Below are 14,109 nucleotides of genomic sequence, written 5' to 3'. Positions count from 1 at the left end.
ACCACAAGATGAGGAATAAAATTTTGCTGTGTCTATATAGAAAGAAATATGGCTGAGCCTAAATAAGATTCTGATTTCACCCATAACCTAATTACCAAAGCTATTTAGTTCGATTGTTAGGATTTTATTTTCCACAGAGGCCATTCCAGAATTTCCTCACACCCAATAAGCACATAAATAGCTTGAAAATTATGTAATCGGAGGAGCATTAGATACTAAAAACCCGCTCTCCTCACTGTCTGTGTCACTGCTTTTCAGGCGGTTTAAGTACTGCAGCTATTAAAAAAACTCAGGTGTACTAAAATATGTTAATTTCTAGGTTGATCACACTCACTAAAAATCTCATAGTTTAGTAAAGGTACAGGGAAGTTCATCCTTGCATATCTGCTGCCATGTGCGCCCTCTGTGGATATATTCCAGTAAAATAAAAATGTCATATCAGGACTGAGTTGCAAAAGTTGTGTCCTCTATTGCATAAACTAACATAGATGTCTTCCACCTTGCTGCATTTGAGCATTATTTAGTTACAATGCACACCCTACAATACCATCAAAACAACTGAGATCATGCATGAGTGATTCAAGATCTAAGTTGTACACACAATAGAGCCTCCAGGAAACATAATATGTCTGCAACAACAATGCATCAGTCATAGTGTGAACATAAATTACTTTTCAATCTCTGCACTCGTAACATAAACCATGAAAGTCTTGGCCTGAAAATTAGGTCCCAAGTATCATTCTCAATAATGGGCATTACCACTTTACCCGAGCAACTTTGTATGACACTGCTTGCAAGAAATGTAAAACATCAATGCTGCTTACCGTGACAGTATGCTGAGCACTTGAACAGCCACACTGGCCTTTTGCACTGTTTCGACAGTAACGCCTGTGTTGCATTCATCGCTACACTCCCTCAGGTATGACTCCACCTCCTGAAGGAATCCTTCAGGAAGGTCTATCAGAAGAGGGCTAGCAACGGACCTTCAAGAAATCAAAATGATAAGTGGTATAGTAACACAATACTCAATGTTAGTCGCAGATTAAACAGATATAAATGCGACTCATAACCATTCACACTCAGATTATCCATAATTCCAGCTAATTAAAACTAACATAAAAGCTCTGGTTGACCCATTTGCTTTAAAGGTGCTTTGGAGCTGCTTGATTCAACCAAGGATTTTAGCTATTAGCAACCTATTAGCTTCTCTTGTCCAAAATTACAAAGCCCCCCCCCCCCCCCAAAAAAAAAAACAAAGGATGATGTGAAGGCATTTGTAAAGTACAAAGAGTCAAAACAAGCGCACATTTGATATTCAGGCTTCTGTACATGTCAATGGCCACCAATATGAAATGGTACGGCTGAATTAGTCATGTGCTCACGATTCTAGGTGAACATTTGCAAGGGCGGAGGTCCCCTTTCACAGTTCATCAAGGAACTCAGCGGTGGCGAGTCACTCACTGTCGTACTTTGTATGAAAGTGTTGTTTTTGTGTTTAGCTTCTTATATGTTAATTAAATGATGCTTAGCTAAACTCTTATCCTGGCCTATACATTATTTAACTTACAATTCAGACTCCTGATAACTGTGGTTTCTAGAAGTTTGACTTTATGCAAGTGAATTTGCACCTGGCAAATCATTAGGCAGCATAGTGCCAGAAATAACTGCCCAGGTCTGTTAAAAGGCTACGGATTCCACAAGACTCAAGGCTGTCAGCTAATTGTTAGCAATAAGCACACAACATGTGGTGAGCAAGAACATGAATACCATACATGCCATTGTGAGTCTCAAGTATGTAACAAATTATGTGTAATTAATTACTTGTAATCAGTTAGATTTTCTGTAATCTGCTAGTTTACTTATTACTTTATTTACTCGATAACGCTCACTATAATCCCATTACATTCTTCATTAACCAATTACTTCTAATAAGTTACATTTTCCAGCTTTGAACGCTTAAATTTTGTGGGAACTATACAATATTCAAAGCGATGAAAACATGTAAATAGATTACATCCTTCCCACCATTTGTGTCCTGCAGCTACTACCTCTCGATCTTGAATGTGGCAAGTTTTCAGATTTGCACACCTCTCTTGGAAGTCCGACCTCTGAGCTTTTCTCTTATAATAAAATTGACCTCCCTATCTCCTGGAAGCACTTTTAAGCAGCCTTCATAGGCTGTAAGAGCTGCTGTTCAAGTCTTCTTCACTTAGTGCAGTCCATGGCTTTTCTCATACAAACAAGTTATTGGCCGTTAAACACTTATGTTCTACCTGTTTGATTTATATGCGACTCAGATACTCCTATTTGTGCAACTGTAACACACAAATAGTATTTCTATGGCTGAATATTATGCAGCTTTATATTAAATTACCTTACAGATTTGGCCACCTTTTCAAGAACATGAACATTTGGTGGTATCTGTTACAATTGGTCATTTAAGTCTAAATGGCTAACGATTGAAAAATGCCAGGAGGAGGTGCAAGAGATGTTGGCCGACCAATTGAAACGGCGTTTCTACGCCTCGATAGTGACGGCCTCTTTGGGTATTGATGCCAGTATATAGCCTATGGATGATTTTTCACGTTTTTCACAAGCCCTTTCGAGAGCACCCCCATAGCAACAATTGAGCACTGTGCTTCATAGAGGATGCAGATCACGAGAATCACGTTACTGAGTAACCATAATCTTGTGATGGTGGTGGTAGTGAGCTGTAGCAAATAGTGTCTCTTTCAACAATTCTGCGGCATGTCCCCATGTCAAACAGGCCAGCCTCTCAGGAATGCAAGAAGAAGACTTGAAGCTTCTTTTCAGGCTACAACTGATGCTTCTGGGAACACAAGGTGTTGAAGGCACGCATGTGGAAAATAATTTTTTTGCAGCTTCTCAAGCAAAGCCTTCTTTTTATCTAGGTATTTTGGGCAAGACCACAAAAAGTGTTCATTGTCTGCTGTCTTGTCGAATGTAGCACAGTTCGAAGAATCTATACACCTCATATCGAATAACCATGCTCATTTATTAGCAGCTCCTATCTTGTGAGCAAAGTTTTTGTACATTGCGACACAGCTTTTCTCTACAGCGCACACATTTAGAGAGTTTTCAGTGCCGCTGCAGATGTCTTCACAATAAAACGAGGGAAGATTACCGCAGAATATTCTTAAAATAAATATTTAGTGAAAAATAATGTGTGTAAAGAGGATACATTGAAAGAGTCAGTCCAACTCGTTCTATTTACTGTATTTGTGCAATGTCAATAAAGGTAGGGTGCAAAGTAGCATTAAAGTAATATATTACTTTTTAGTAATTGCTTAGTTACTTTCATGGGGCTGTAAATGGAAACTGTAATCAATTACATATTTTAAAGAAGTAGTTGTAATTGTAATCAGTTTCAATGAATCTGTAATTTGTACAAGCCTGGTCTAAAAATTTTAAAAATAAATTATGGGGCTTTATGTGCTAAAACCATGATCTGATTATGAGGCGCGCCATAGTGGGGGACTCGGCATTAATTTTGACCACCTCTGGTTTTTTAATGTGCACCTAAATCTTGCATTTCGCCCCCATCAAAATGCGTCCGCCAAAGGCAGGATTTGATCCTGTGATCCCGTGCTCAGCAGCACCACGCCAAAGCCACTAAGCAACCACGGCGAGCCTCAAGTCTAGTCTGAAATGCTGTTGAATTTTCAGAAATCTTGAGTAGAATAAGTTGCTGATGGACTTTCACATTCAGCAGCAACAAATGGGCTACGAGAGATGCCACAATGATGAGCTTTAGCACTAATCTTGACTGCCTGGGTTTCTTTAATATGCCCACAAATCACCATTCACAATTGTTCTTGCATTCCCTCTGATCAAAATTTTTGGCCATGGATCAAACCTGCAACATTATACAATCTTATGTCATCTGCATGGAGTAGGAAAGTGTCCTGGCAACTTGTTCCAACATAAAGCATTTCATCTTGTTTCATAGAGAGGCAACGAAGAAACTATTCCTAGGTGGTACAAATGTCAACACTAAAATTGTATCTACACGTAAGCACACTGCAGGCCAGTACATGTGAAAAGTGCAATAAAAAAAGTAAAACTGAAAATGAGGTCATCCCAAGTCTCCAACCTAACGTAAGAACACAAAGAATTAACATCAAAGCCTTCTAGTGTCTGTTAGCATAAGAACAAGAACTTATTTTACAACCTGAATGCAACAGTGCTCATCACTTTATTGGTTTGTTCATTTCAACCTGTCTTCTCTCTCTCTCTCTGTTCATTTCAAAACATGTTAGTTGCAGGTGCCCCTATAGAGTTACTATGTACCATGCCCCATTGTCAGCTCACTTTGCAATCCACAACACATATATGTGTTGGCTAAGATATCATTCGAAGTGCTTCTGATAAAGAAAACAAAAGAGCATGCTCGTTTGGACTGTTAATGCAAGTACATACATAAACTAATGTACGAGGAAGCTATATATAGAGACAGTGACAGCTATATAAGTCATAAGGTGAAACGTAACAGTTTCAAATTTCGTACGGAACATCATATCTTCTTTTTTTATTCAGTTACGGTGCTTTGTCATTAATAAACAGGCACCCTAATTTGACATCCTTGGTCAGCCAAACGGTCTGGGAGAATTGTGCAGTTACCTGTTTGGGTTAGCTGCGAAATCCGTCTTCAAGCAGTCGCCGTACTGACGGCGAAACTCCACCATGTACTCCGAGAGTGTGGTGGAATTCCGCTGCAGAACACGTAGATGTCATGTGAGAGCAGCAGTGAGCCCTCCCAAATTCCTTTGCAAAATAAAGTTTTCTCCTCCTCCTCCTCCTCCTCCTCAAACAGCTGATGCAGAGAAAATTTCTCACGCGCACGCAACTGGCATTAGGCGGCAATCACCACCGTTGCAGGAGCTTCGATCTCGGCACATGCAATCTCCACAGCCGGTTAAAATATCCGCACTCAAACGTCGCAGGCACCCACCCACTTCAAGAACGATTCTAATTACACTATCAACCTGCGATAAGCCAGTAAAGTGGGTTCTTTGGATTAGTTTTCTCTGGTGTGACACATTTCTCTTTTATTAAATGGGTACTTCCAGATTGCGCAAGTTACATAGGGGAAGTGTAACATTCCGGTGTGCAAGCGTCATGAAAACAAAACAGAACAGGTGTAGTAGGAAAGGTGTATCAAATGAGATTGGTTTCGGAACAACTCTAAATGACTAACAATAGACACACACGATCACTTGTGTACAGTATAATGTGCTTAACGTTTTCCCTCTGGTATTTTAGGTGAGTAGCGAAATGGTAAACATTGCTACCTTGATTTGGTAGGCACTCCATAGGGCTTCAAGGGCTTCCTTCGCTGACATTTTAGCAACGATACCGCATCGCTGCCGGAGCCGCGAGTTGGTTCATACAGTCATAATGTTGGGCAGCCCTGGAGCACGTGGGTTCGTCGAGAATCACAAGCTCGTTATCACCCTTCCGGAACCGTGGAACCAGCCATTGCAGGTCGCAGGCTGCACTAACAAGCCCACACACGGATACGTAAAACGTCATGTCAGGTAGGCAGCATAGTACGACGGGGCTAGCGCCAGCGCTGCCGCATGTTTGCGGTTGCTCCAACGTTCGCCAGGTGCCGCCAACGCGAGAAAACTTTTTCTCGGCTTTTCTGCTGTAGTTCGTCACACCATCGTAAGATGACGCCTGCTGTCCGCTTTCTTTCCATTACCGCATTTTACTGAGCTCCAGCTGGCCCGAGCTGCCCGAGCACGTGTGGTATATCACACTTCGCCAAACGAATGATGGATTTGTATACGTGCTCGCTAAAACGAGGAGGTGCAAGGCGCCTTTCAGGACATGCAGTATGATTGATGTGTTTAAAGACAAGAGGGCCTGAGTCATGCCAAGCTCTTCCAGACAAGCTGCGCGTATCATTATAGCCACTTGCTGAGCTGCAATAAGGGAAGTGCTTAATTTGAGGACTGGGTATATTAGCTGTCCAGCTGGCACCCATTCAACACCATGGTGAGATGTGAGATTAGGCGCCAGCTTTGGACTAGAGTTGCGCGCAGGCAGGCTTTTCCTGCGGCTTTAATTTTTGCTCCAAAGGATTCGGCGCTTCAAACCTTATTAATGACCATTACAGCCCTCTGTTTCCTTCTTTTTCCTCGTAGGAAATCGTACCGTGCACGCATCCGGGATATGTGCGTAGTTTGTAGGTAGTTGCGGCAAGCAGCTTGGGCAAACACAATAGTATGCATTAGTTTATGCATCCTACACAGTGTTGTACTGTTTTACGTAATGCAGGCCAGGATTGTGCAGGAATTTTAACGCCAACAGTACGTGGCTCCGTAAAAAGCTTTCGTCGAAGCTGGCTTCTTCGCAGTAATAGCAGTTGTGCAGAGAAGCTGGCTTGCATCATTTGAACCAATATTACTGTAAAAGAAAGGAAAAATCGCGTGGCAAAGACGATAATTAATTACTAGCAACTCTGTTCATACAAAGCGCATTAACTTGTTGTTGTTGGAAAGGGTTCGCGAGGACATGCCCTGAAATGCGAATGCGTATACAAATCAGGGAGAACGGCCGCCCCAAACGGGATGGAAGGTTCTTTCACTCGCGGTTGAAAGATAATGAGGTGATGGCTTTCCTCCGGACTGAGTGGTACCTAAGGCGCTTGATGTTCGGCACAATTGAAAGAGGAGGAAGCCGCCAGCTAATTAGCTATTTAGAAGCTTCTCCATTTGTGGAAGCAGAAAACGTACATCGTTCGAATCTTGTGAGTCTACGATTGCGAGTATTAATTGCCTCATCCCAGTGATCCTAGTATTCGGAATGATTGTTTATGCAAACATTCTGACTAATAAACAGTGCAATGGCACGTAAGTAACCACTGCACCCTCTTCGCCAACTCTATACACGCGCACACACGCACGCATACGAGGAGGTGCGCGCTGTTGTCCTAGAGAGACAACAAAAGTGGTGCGACATGCACTTATGGACCAAGTCTCGTTGTACTTTGACATTTACTACATAGACGAAGTCACGCTGTAGCTTAGATATTAACAAACGTGAAATCGCAAACACGAGAGATTTTTTGTTGCGGTCGACCTGTCGGTATGTCGCCTGGTCCTTCGTTTCCTTCGTACAGACAGCATGTAAAGAGCTATATTATCAGGAATATTCATCTTTGCAACGATATCTACCTGGTCACCGCCATAATTTCATCTGGACTGCTGTTGTGGGCCCCTCCTCGAAAGGACAAAAAGGTACCTGCTTCACTGCAGTGTCATCGGTATACCAACATACAAGCTGATTCCTAGAAATAAGTATTGTGATCAATTATCTATAGGGATCTGATACTTCTCAGTGCTTTCTCCAGAATTTAGAGGAGTCAAGTCAAGCCAAATTTATTTGAGCACCGAGAGAGAAAAATAATTACAAGCGTATTGCTTCACTTATAAGTGACCTTCATTAATTCAAAGCAAAAAGATTACAAGTGCAGGTACATCAATCCGTGTTGATCAAGTAGCCGCGAATTGTTCGTTAAAACTGGTTTTCCCACAACATAAGGTATTGTGGGGAGAAGTCCACTACCGTGATTCGCTTTGTTTCACAGTCGAGTGTTCAACAGAGGCGTAGATATTTGGGGCGAGCTTCACCACTGGAAAGACTGGCGCTGCAGTCAGCGTGACATGGCATAAGGGATGTGGGTGGCTGACGACTCGGTGCGACCTAGGCCAATCGCGTGAGGCGAAACTGAACGCTAACTAAATGTGTGTTTTGAACAACGATCTCCGACCGCGCCCTCCACAGCTGCCGCGTCGGCTGTGTCGGAAATAGGGCAGTGGGATAAGAACGATAGTTTAGCAACGCCAGGGAAGCCTTAGCTGCGCTGTGCTTCGCAGCTCACCTTAGTAAATATTGAGACATGAAAAATAATTAACAAAATTCACGCAGAAACTACTCTGGGACTTGTCTAAGTATGCGTAAGCATTGTTCCACTTGCTCATCTCCACGCAACATGGTGTCATTATCAATGTTATGAAACTTGATGCGACCATTACAGACGACAGCGCTTCGGCGGCACGAACTGCTGCGGACAGCGGCGCAAGGTGAATTGATGATGCGAGAAAACTACTGTAGGTGGAGGCGCCAAGTGCGCCGAGGACGTTCTGATCATTATAAGCCGTTATCGCTCTTTAGCGCCTTATTCATCCGCGTCGAGCCATTATCTGCAATGGCGATCTGCATGCAATGGGGACAGAGTGCGCCGAGTGCTGATAGCTTCGTGTCCGTTGTGTACTCGCGGCTTCGCGTTGAAATGAGAAGCAGACAAAAGTAAATCGCTCGCTACTGCGACCCCTATCTTGAAAGTGATCGTCTTACGTGATGGACGGACGGATTTCCTCGTTGGGTAAGCATAAGACGTTTACGCATTTAAAATGATTCAATCGTTGTGAAAGGCTATCAGACCTCCCCGTGGGTTACGAAGTCTCTAGCTGCAGAGTGAAAGTATTTTAGAACAGCTCCGGATGCCTGTCTGCCTTTGCCCTGTCAAATGCTCAAACGCAGTAACCCAAAGCCTACGACACGGCGCAAGTACATGTTCTGCGTTTATATTGCGTTCATGTTTGAAAAAAGAGACGAATTATTACCCTACAAGTCACCCTACCATCCTTCTCTTTCTTGTTAGAGCGCGGCTGTGAGCGGCGGCGTCCCTCGTAACCGAGCGAACGAGCACAGCGAAGGGTGAAAGAGCGAACGCGGAGGGCAGCGGGGAAGGAAAGACGGCGATAGCAAAGAGAGCACGAGGAGCAAAGCATGCAGAGAAGGAGGGCGCAGCGGAACCATGAGGCGGAAAGCGGAGCGGCAGGGTATAGCGAAAGCGTGAGAAGAAAAGCCGCGCAAGTACCGCGCAGGACGGGCTCTGCGGCGTGACGAGATGCGCCAGGGTAGCGCGCGTTATCTCTTCACCAATGACGACACCGATACCATATATGGAAACAAAGCGTTGCATGAGTGGAGGTCTGTCTGCGGCAGCTGCTGTTAATCGCGCCCACGCGTCAACCACGCGCTGCCTCTCGCGATCTCCCGATTAGCGAGGCAGTCGCTCCACACTTCGCTCCGTTTGCGTTGTGCCGCACGAGACAGATTGTCCGCGCCATCCAATCTATCGCGAAATGAAAACGCGTTTAGAGCTGCGCTCAAATTTCGTATTAGGGAGTATCGTAATTGTCGGTGAATTTTTACATGCCATTTTTCCTTTTTCTTACTCCAGCGAGGAATAGGATCGGGACACGCTCCTCCGACTAACGTTTTCTCCTTTATACTTCTTTTGAGTGGGAGGACCAGCCCAAAGCCTCCTGCCCCAATAAAGAAGGCTTATTTACGCGATTTCATACACATGTAATGCCGCTCACAACTAGTCTTCCAATAAAGTGGGAAACTTGTAAATGAGAAATGACTAAGGTGACCGTACCTGCACACCACGAAAAGGTAACGAAAAACACAAACGGCACGTGCACCAGATTCTAAGGAGCAAAGTGTGATGCTACAGCACCGCACGTCCCATTAAAGTGATACAAAATGGTGAGAATGTCTAATAAAATGCTATGCCTAAATCGAGAAAAAAATTTGTAGGCCGCCATAAGGCGAGGCATCCTAATTGAATGACTAGAAATATTTAGCTGCTCCAAGCATTGCTCACCAGTTGGGGCCTCTGCGCAGCAACCAGGGCTCCCCTGCAAGAGTATCACTTAGAACAGTCACCACTTGCACGTGGCTTACAGGGTTTGTTGCTCGATATTTCAACAGAAACGAATATTCGATAACTTCGAATAATGAATTCTCGAATCGAGCGCGACTCGAATATGAAATACTATTCAATTCGTATCGGAAATGTTTATTCGCGAACTCCTAATAGAGACACCAAGAAAGACACCCACCTATGTGTTCGCATATCCCTCGCTCAAATATAATCGAGGGCCCTCAATTTCTAGTCAACTGGGTGCATTCGACACGTGCGTTCAGCACACGCAGCACTAATCAACAAACGGCATACACTTTACAGAAAAGCAGCTTTAATACTGGTTCTGCTTTTCCGCAAAGAAACCACGGGGGCAGCTGTGGCTCGACGCTCTTCAGAGTTCCGTGTGCTTGACGATGTGCAAACTTCCTTCGCTCGGCTTCATGAACACTCCTTCGGCCGTCCTCCAGACGCACGACTCGTCGTAGGGTGCCAGCTCTCCGCACACCTCCAGCTGACCGCCCAACTGCTGGCCGTAGGACTTGCCCGAGACCGAGAGCCAGGCCTCGGTGTCTGCGTGCTTGAGCCTGACGTCGCCGTCGCGTTCCCAGTAGCCCGTCTTGCAGACGACCCTCCAGAAGTCTCCCGAGTTGCCCTGCCCGTTCTCGCCGTGCGCGCTGATCTCCTGCTTGCTGGACAGCGGTGACGGGAAGTGGTGGCTGTGCAGGTTCCTCCTGGTCTTCAGGTGCTCGAGCCGGACGATTTCGCCGCACTTGATGGGCTCACCGCGCGAGCAGCTCGTGACCGACTGGCCCTTCACCATCCAGTGGCTGTTGATGTCGTCTGGCTTTTCGGTGGCCGTGACCGACTGCTGGCCGCTGCCGCCCGAGTAGCGGACCTCGTGCGAATGCAGCCGCACGTCCCAGCGACGATTCAGCAACTTGACCAGAGAGCCGCACGTGACGTATCGGTAGTGGACTTGGCCCTGGACGTCGACGACCAGGACGCATAGCGCGCCCGCCAGCAAAAGAAGCCCCCAGCACGACGAGTTGGCCATTTCGTCCTTCGACAGCAACGTTCGATTTGCGGTCCGTGCTCGCGCTCGATTTTCTGTTTTCTTTTTCTTTTTATTTTATGCCTACTGTGGTGCGCGCGCGATGCGTCGCGTGCACACAGCGGGTGACTGCTTCTTTTTCTTTCGAGACGGCCTCAGGAAAACGCCAGATCAGGATTCCTTGGTACGTTGCTCCGTTGAACCATTTTCAGGCGCGTTCGGCGGTTGTCAGAGATAAAAATGTGGCGTCGCAGAAAGTGAAAATGGAAAGCCAAAGTTACTCAAAGCAAATGACGGCAATGACGTTGCTAAGTAGCGTTATTGACGTGGCGTGCCTGGTTAATGCTTCATAGCTAGCACAAGGCCAGTGCACTTCGGTTGATGACGTCATGCTACCTTGACCCACTGCCGTATAATCTAATGGGGATGCTCCTGAGGCCACGGTGATTTTGACGTCGCCGCCTTCGTCACGCCGGGCTTGACAATGATAATTTCGGTCCAAGTTATAACATGGCGTCATAAAGCAGAGTGCACAAGCCTGTTATCTATAGGACGCGTTGGCCTGACGTGCCACGTCTCTCTCTCTCTCTCTCTCTTTTCTCCTGCGCGAAGAGGCGGTGGGAGGTGTAGTCGCCATTTGGCTTCATTTTCATAGGAATTAAGCGAACTTTTCTACAATAAACAATAAATTTTTTCGGCGAATCTTTGACACAATATACGCGATGTCGCGAGAGAGATACCCAATAGAGAGTTAAACAAGAAAAGGCAGTGAGGTTAACCCGGTAGACGTCCAGTTGACTGCCCTGCGTGAGGGAAAGGAAAAGCACTGCTCGAAATACTCCCCCCATCCCATCCTCGCCTCCCGGAAAAGTTGACGTGGAAATTAAGCCGCTGGAAAAATTTAAACGTGGCGCCCCTGCCCGCGCCTTTGTTTCAAGGCACACAACACAGTTTTCTATATATACTACTGAAATATGAAAGGAACACATGACGCTGCTATCGTTTAGCTACAATGGCAATGACGGGTAGTGCATGGGTTCACCCATCCTTCGTGCTTCTGGCTTGAGGCGTTCGTTTGGTGTTAATTAGTACGCTCTATCTTTTTAAAGTTTCAAGCAATGTTATTTGCTATAATCAAAGCACAATTCTGGTATTATGACGTTATATTTCGTTGAGAATGGCCAATTTGCGGTCATAAAGTTGCTTGAAGGCAGAAAACAAGTTTAGTCAAGTCCATGAACTATACATCATTATAGCGTACTATTCTAGTGTATACTATCCCATCATTTCCATACTGGCTTCCATGCTAGTTTCCCTCCAGTAGTTTTTGTAGAAAACTCTATGAGTGACACCGCCTGAGCGGCCCTACTTATAGCTGGAAGCTATAGCCAGTGCACAGACAATATAGCTTGGCGTCTTTAGTGTCACAATGACGAGCTGCTTGCGTTATCAGGTGCACTTATGTTCCTTCCGCGAGCGTTTGAGTCCGTATGCTTGCCAGCAATCATACTGAGTCACGCAACGCGATTTGAAGCACTTTCGTGACCAAAAATAGCATCAAGGCTTCGCTGACATCCAGGCACGCTACACCTTATGCGTGCTCGATCATCATATGTTTCATGCTCACTTTGGGGGGAAAGATCAAGCGTGTTAATTACTTTGGCGTCATCGGTCACTCTTTTGCGTTTCGAGCTTCACATACGGTATCATTTTGGTAACCGTACTTTCCCATGTTGCGCGGCTCTTACATGGCGCAGTGTACATAAAACAAGCCTATACTAAAGGAAGAGACGAGCGCTTGCATATCTCCTCATTTAGCTGTAGTATGTTTTACTATTCAGGGTGTGCCTGCTAACTTTAGCCAACGTTTAAAAATACGCCGAAGCACTCTAGGAGGGCGCGACCAAACACATATTGCTGGCTATTGTACGGAGCAAGTCACACAATTTTTTGTATTCTACCTAATTTCATAATTACGAAAGGATAATTAGCCAGCTTTGCAAGTATTAACTTTAAAGCGAAATCCTAAATCAGAAAGTTGCAGAGTGCTCTACGAAACGTAATTCTAATTGAGCATTTTATTGTTATAGCAATTATATGGACACTACAGGCGCATTTCCGCCATCGTCGTCGGCGTCGACGTGGTGTTCCGCATAAAGTTTCAAGCGCGATAACGTCGCGGCTGCGCGCTGTATGCTGTAGGTGCAAGTGGAAGCTCGCGAGGGTGAGTCGAGAAGGATGGCGACTCGATCTCTCGCGCGCAAGGGAGGAAGGCGCGGAGGAAGCGCGCCGTGTTCCATCACTCGCAAGGCAGCAGGTGGGGGAGGGGAGCGTTCTACGCCGGCGGCAGCTGCGTATGGCGTAGATGATCGCGGCCGCGCGGGCCCTGTCTTGAAAGCGAGCTACGGTGGATACAGAGTTTATGCGCGCCGAGGACTGATGGCGTCGTGTGCGCTCTGTGCTTGCCGATTAGTTCGCGTTGAAGCGAGCGACACGAGAGACAATTCGCTCGCCACTGCTGCCGCGCTTCCCCACTCCAGAGTTCTGACAGCGAGTGTCCGCGGTCGTCGAGTGAGATATGTGTTCATGTTTGCCTGTGCGCGCGTGACACCCCGCTTGCTAATTCAGTCAGTAAATAATTGTTTACAAGTTTATACGGCCGATATAGCTACTATCGTTACTTCGTATAGCTTTCTAATAATTTGCTATCGCAATCGATGCTTCGCCTTTCGGCCGAAACTGCGACGTTTTTTCTAACTTCCTACTTAATATATGTTAAGTAATTATTCTTGCTGCGTTCTAAAGTAAGCTCACAAAATACGAAAGAAATGAAATTGCCCCGCGATTGCAGTAGCCTCAAACGTGCCGCGTATTAACACACAGCGCGTGGAGCCTGGCGTGCTGCCGCATAAACAGTGACAGGGCAGCGACGCAGGCGTCGGCCGTGCGATTTACGCCAGTGACGTACTTCTCTATAGCGGCGTTTCACAATAGCATGGTGGCATAATGACACAGACAAGCAAACCATGCATGCATTTGTGCAGTTGGGCTAAATGCGTTGCTCGTTCATACGTGAGACGTTTGAGAACACTAATCGGCGCGCTCAAGCGGTCATGTCACATGTATTTTTTAATGCGATTAGCATTCTTTGCTTACTTCAGGCACAATAGCATCTTGCGCCGACCCAGTTACCAAGTTGTCTATACTAGGTTGGGCAACTATGTATGTTCTAGTGGTCGTTTCATCGCCTTCATTCTAGCTTCGTCACCCGACTCTCCCGCCGTCGTTATCGCGCAATCGTCGTCATACA

General features: G+C 45.7%; 1 protein-coding gene and 1 pseudogene across 3 annotated transcripts in view; both read right to left on the bottom strand.

Moving 5' to 3' along the window:
* Positions 1–5,592, bottom strand: part of LOC142572000 (neurobeachin-like protein 1) — a 128,990-nt gene extending 123,398 nt beyond the window's left edge. For all 3 annotated transcript variants that reach the window (XM_075680776.1, XM_075680777.1, XM_075680778.1), the window contains exons 1-3: positions 5,313–5,592; positions 4,642–4,733; positions 825–983 (exon numbers count right to left, since the gene is read on the bottom strand). In XM_075680776.1, coding sequence (XP_075536891.1) covers positions 825–983; positions 4,642–4,733; positions 5,313–5,363 — 302 coding nt within the window. In that variant the 5' untranslated portion in view covers positions 5,364–5,592. The remainder of the gene's footprint in view (positions 1–824; positions 984–4,641; positions 4,734–5,312) is intronic.
* Positions 5,593–10,057: 4,465 nt separating this feature from the next.
* LOC142570859 (stromal cell-derived factor 2 pseudogene) lies at positions 10,058–10,875 on the bottom strand (annotated as a pseudogene).
* Positions 10,876–14,109: the final 3,234 nt, after the last annotated feature.

The sequence above is a fragment of the Dermacentor variabilis genome, chromosome 2 (genome assembly GCF_050947875.1).
Source record: "Dermacentor variabilis isolate Ectoservices chromosome 2, ASM5094787v1, whole genome shotgun sequence".
In the NCBI taxonomy this organism is placed as follows: domain Eukaryota; kingdom Metazoa; phylum Arthropoda; class Arachnida; order Ixodida; family Ixodidae; genus Dermacentor; species Dermacentor variabilis.
The sequence above is the reverse complement of the archived record's forward strand: the minus strand, read 5'-3'. Positions and strand labels throughout refer to the sequence as shown.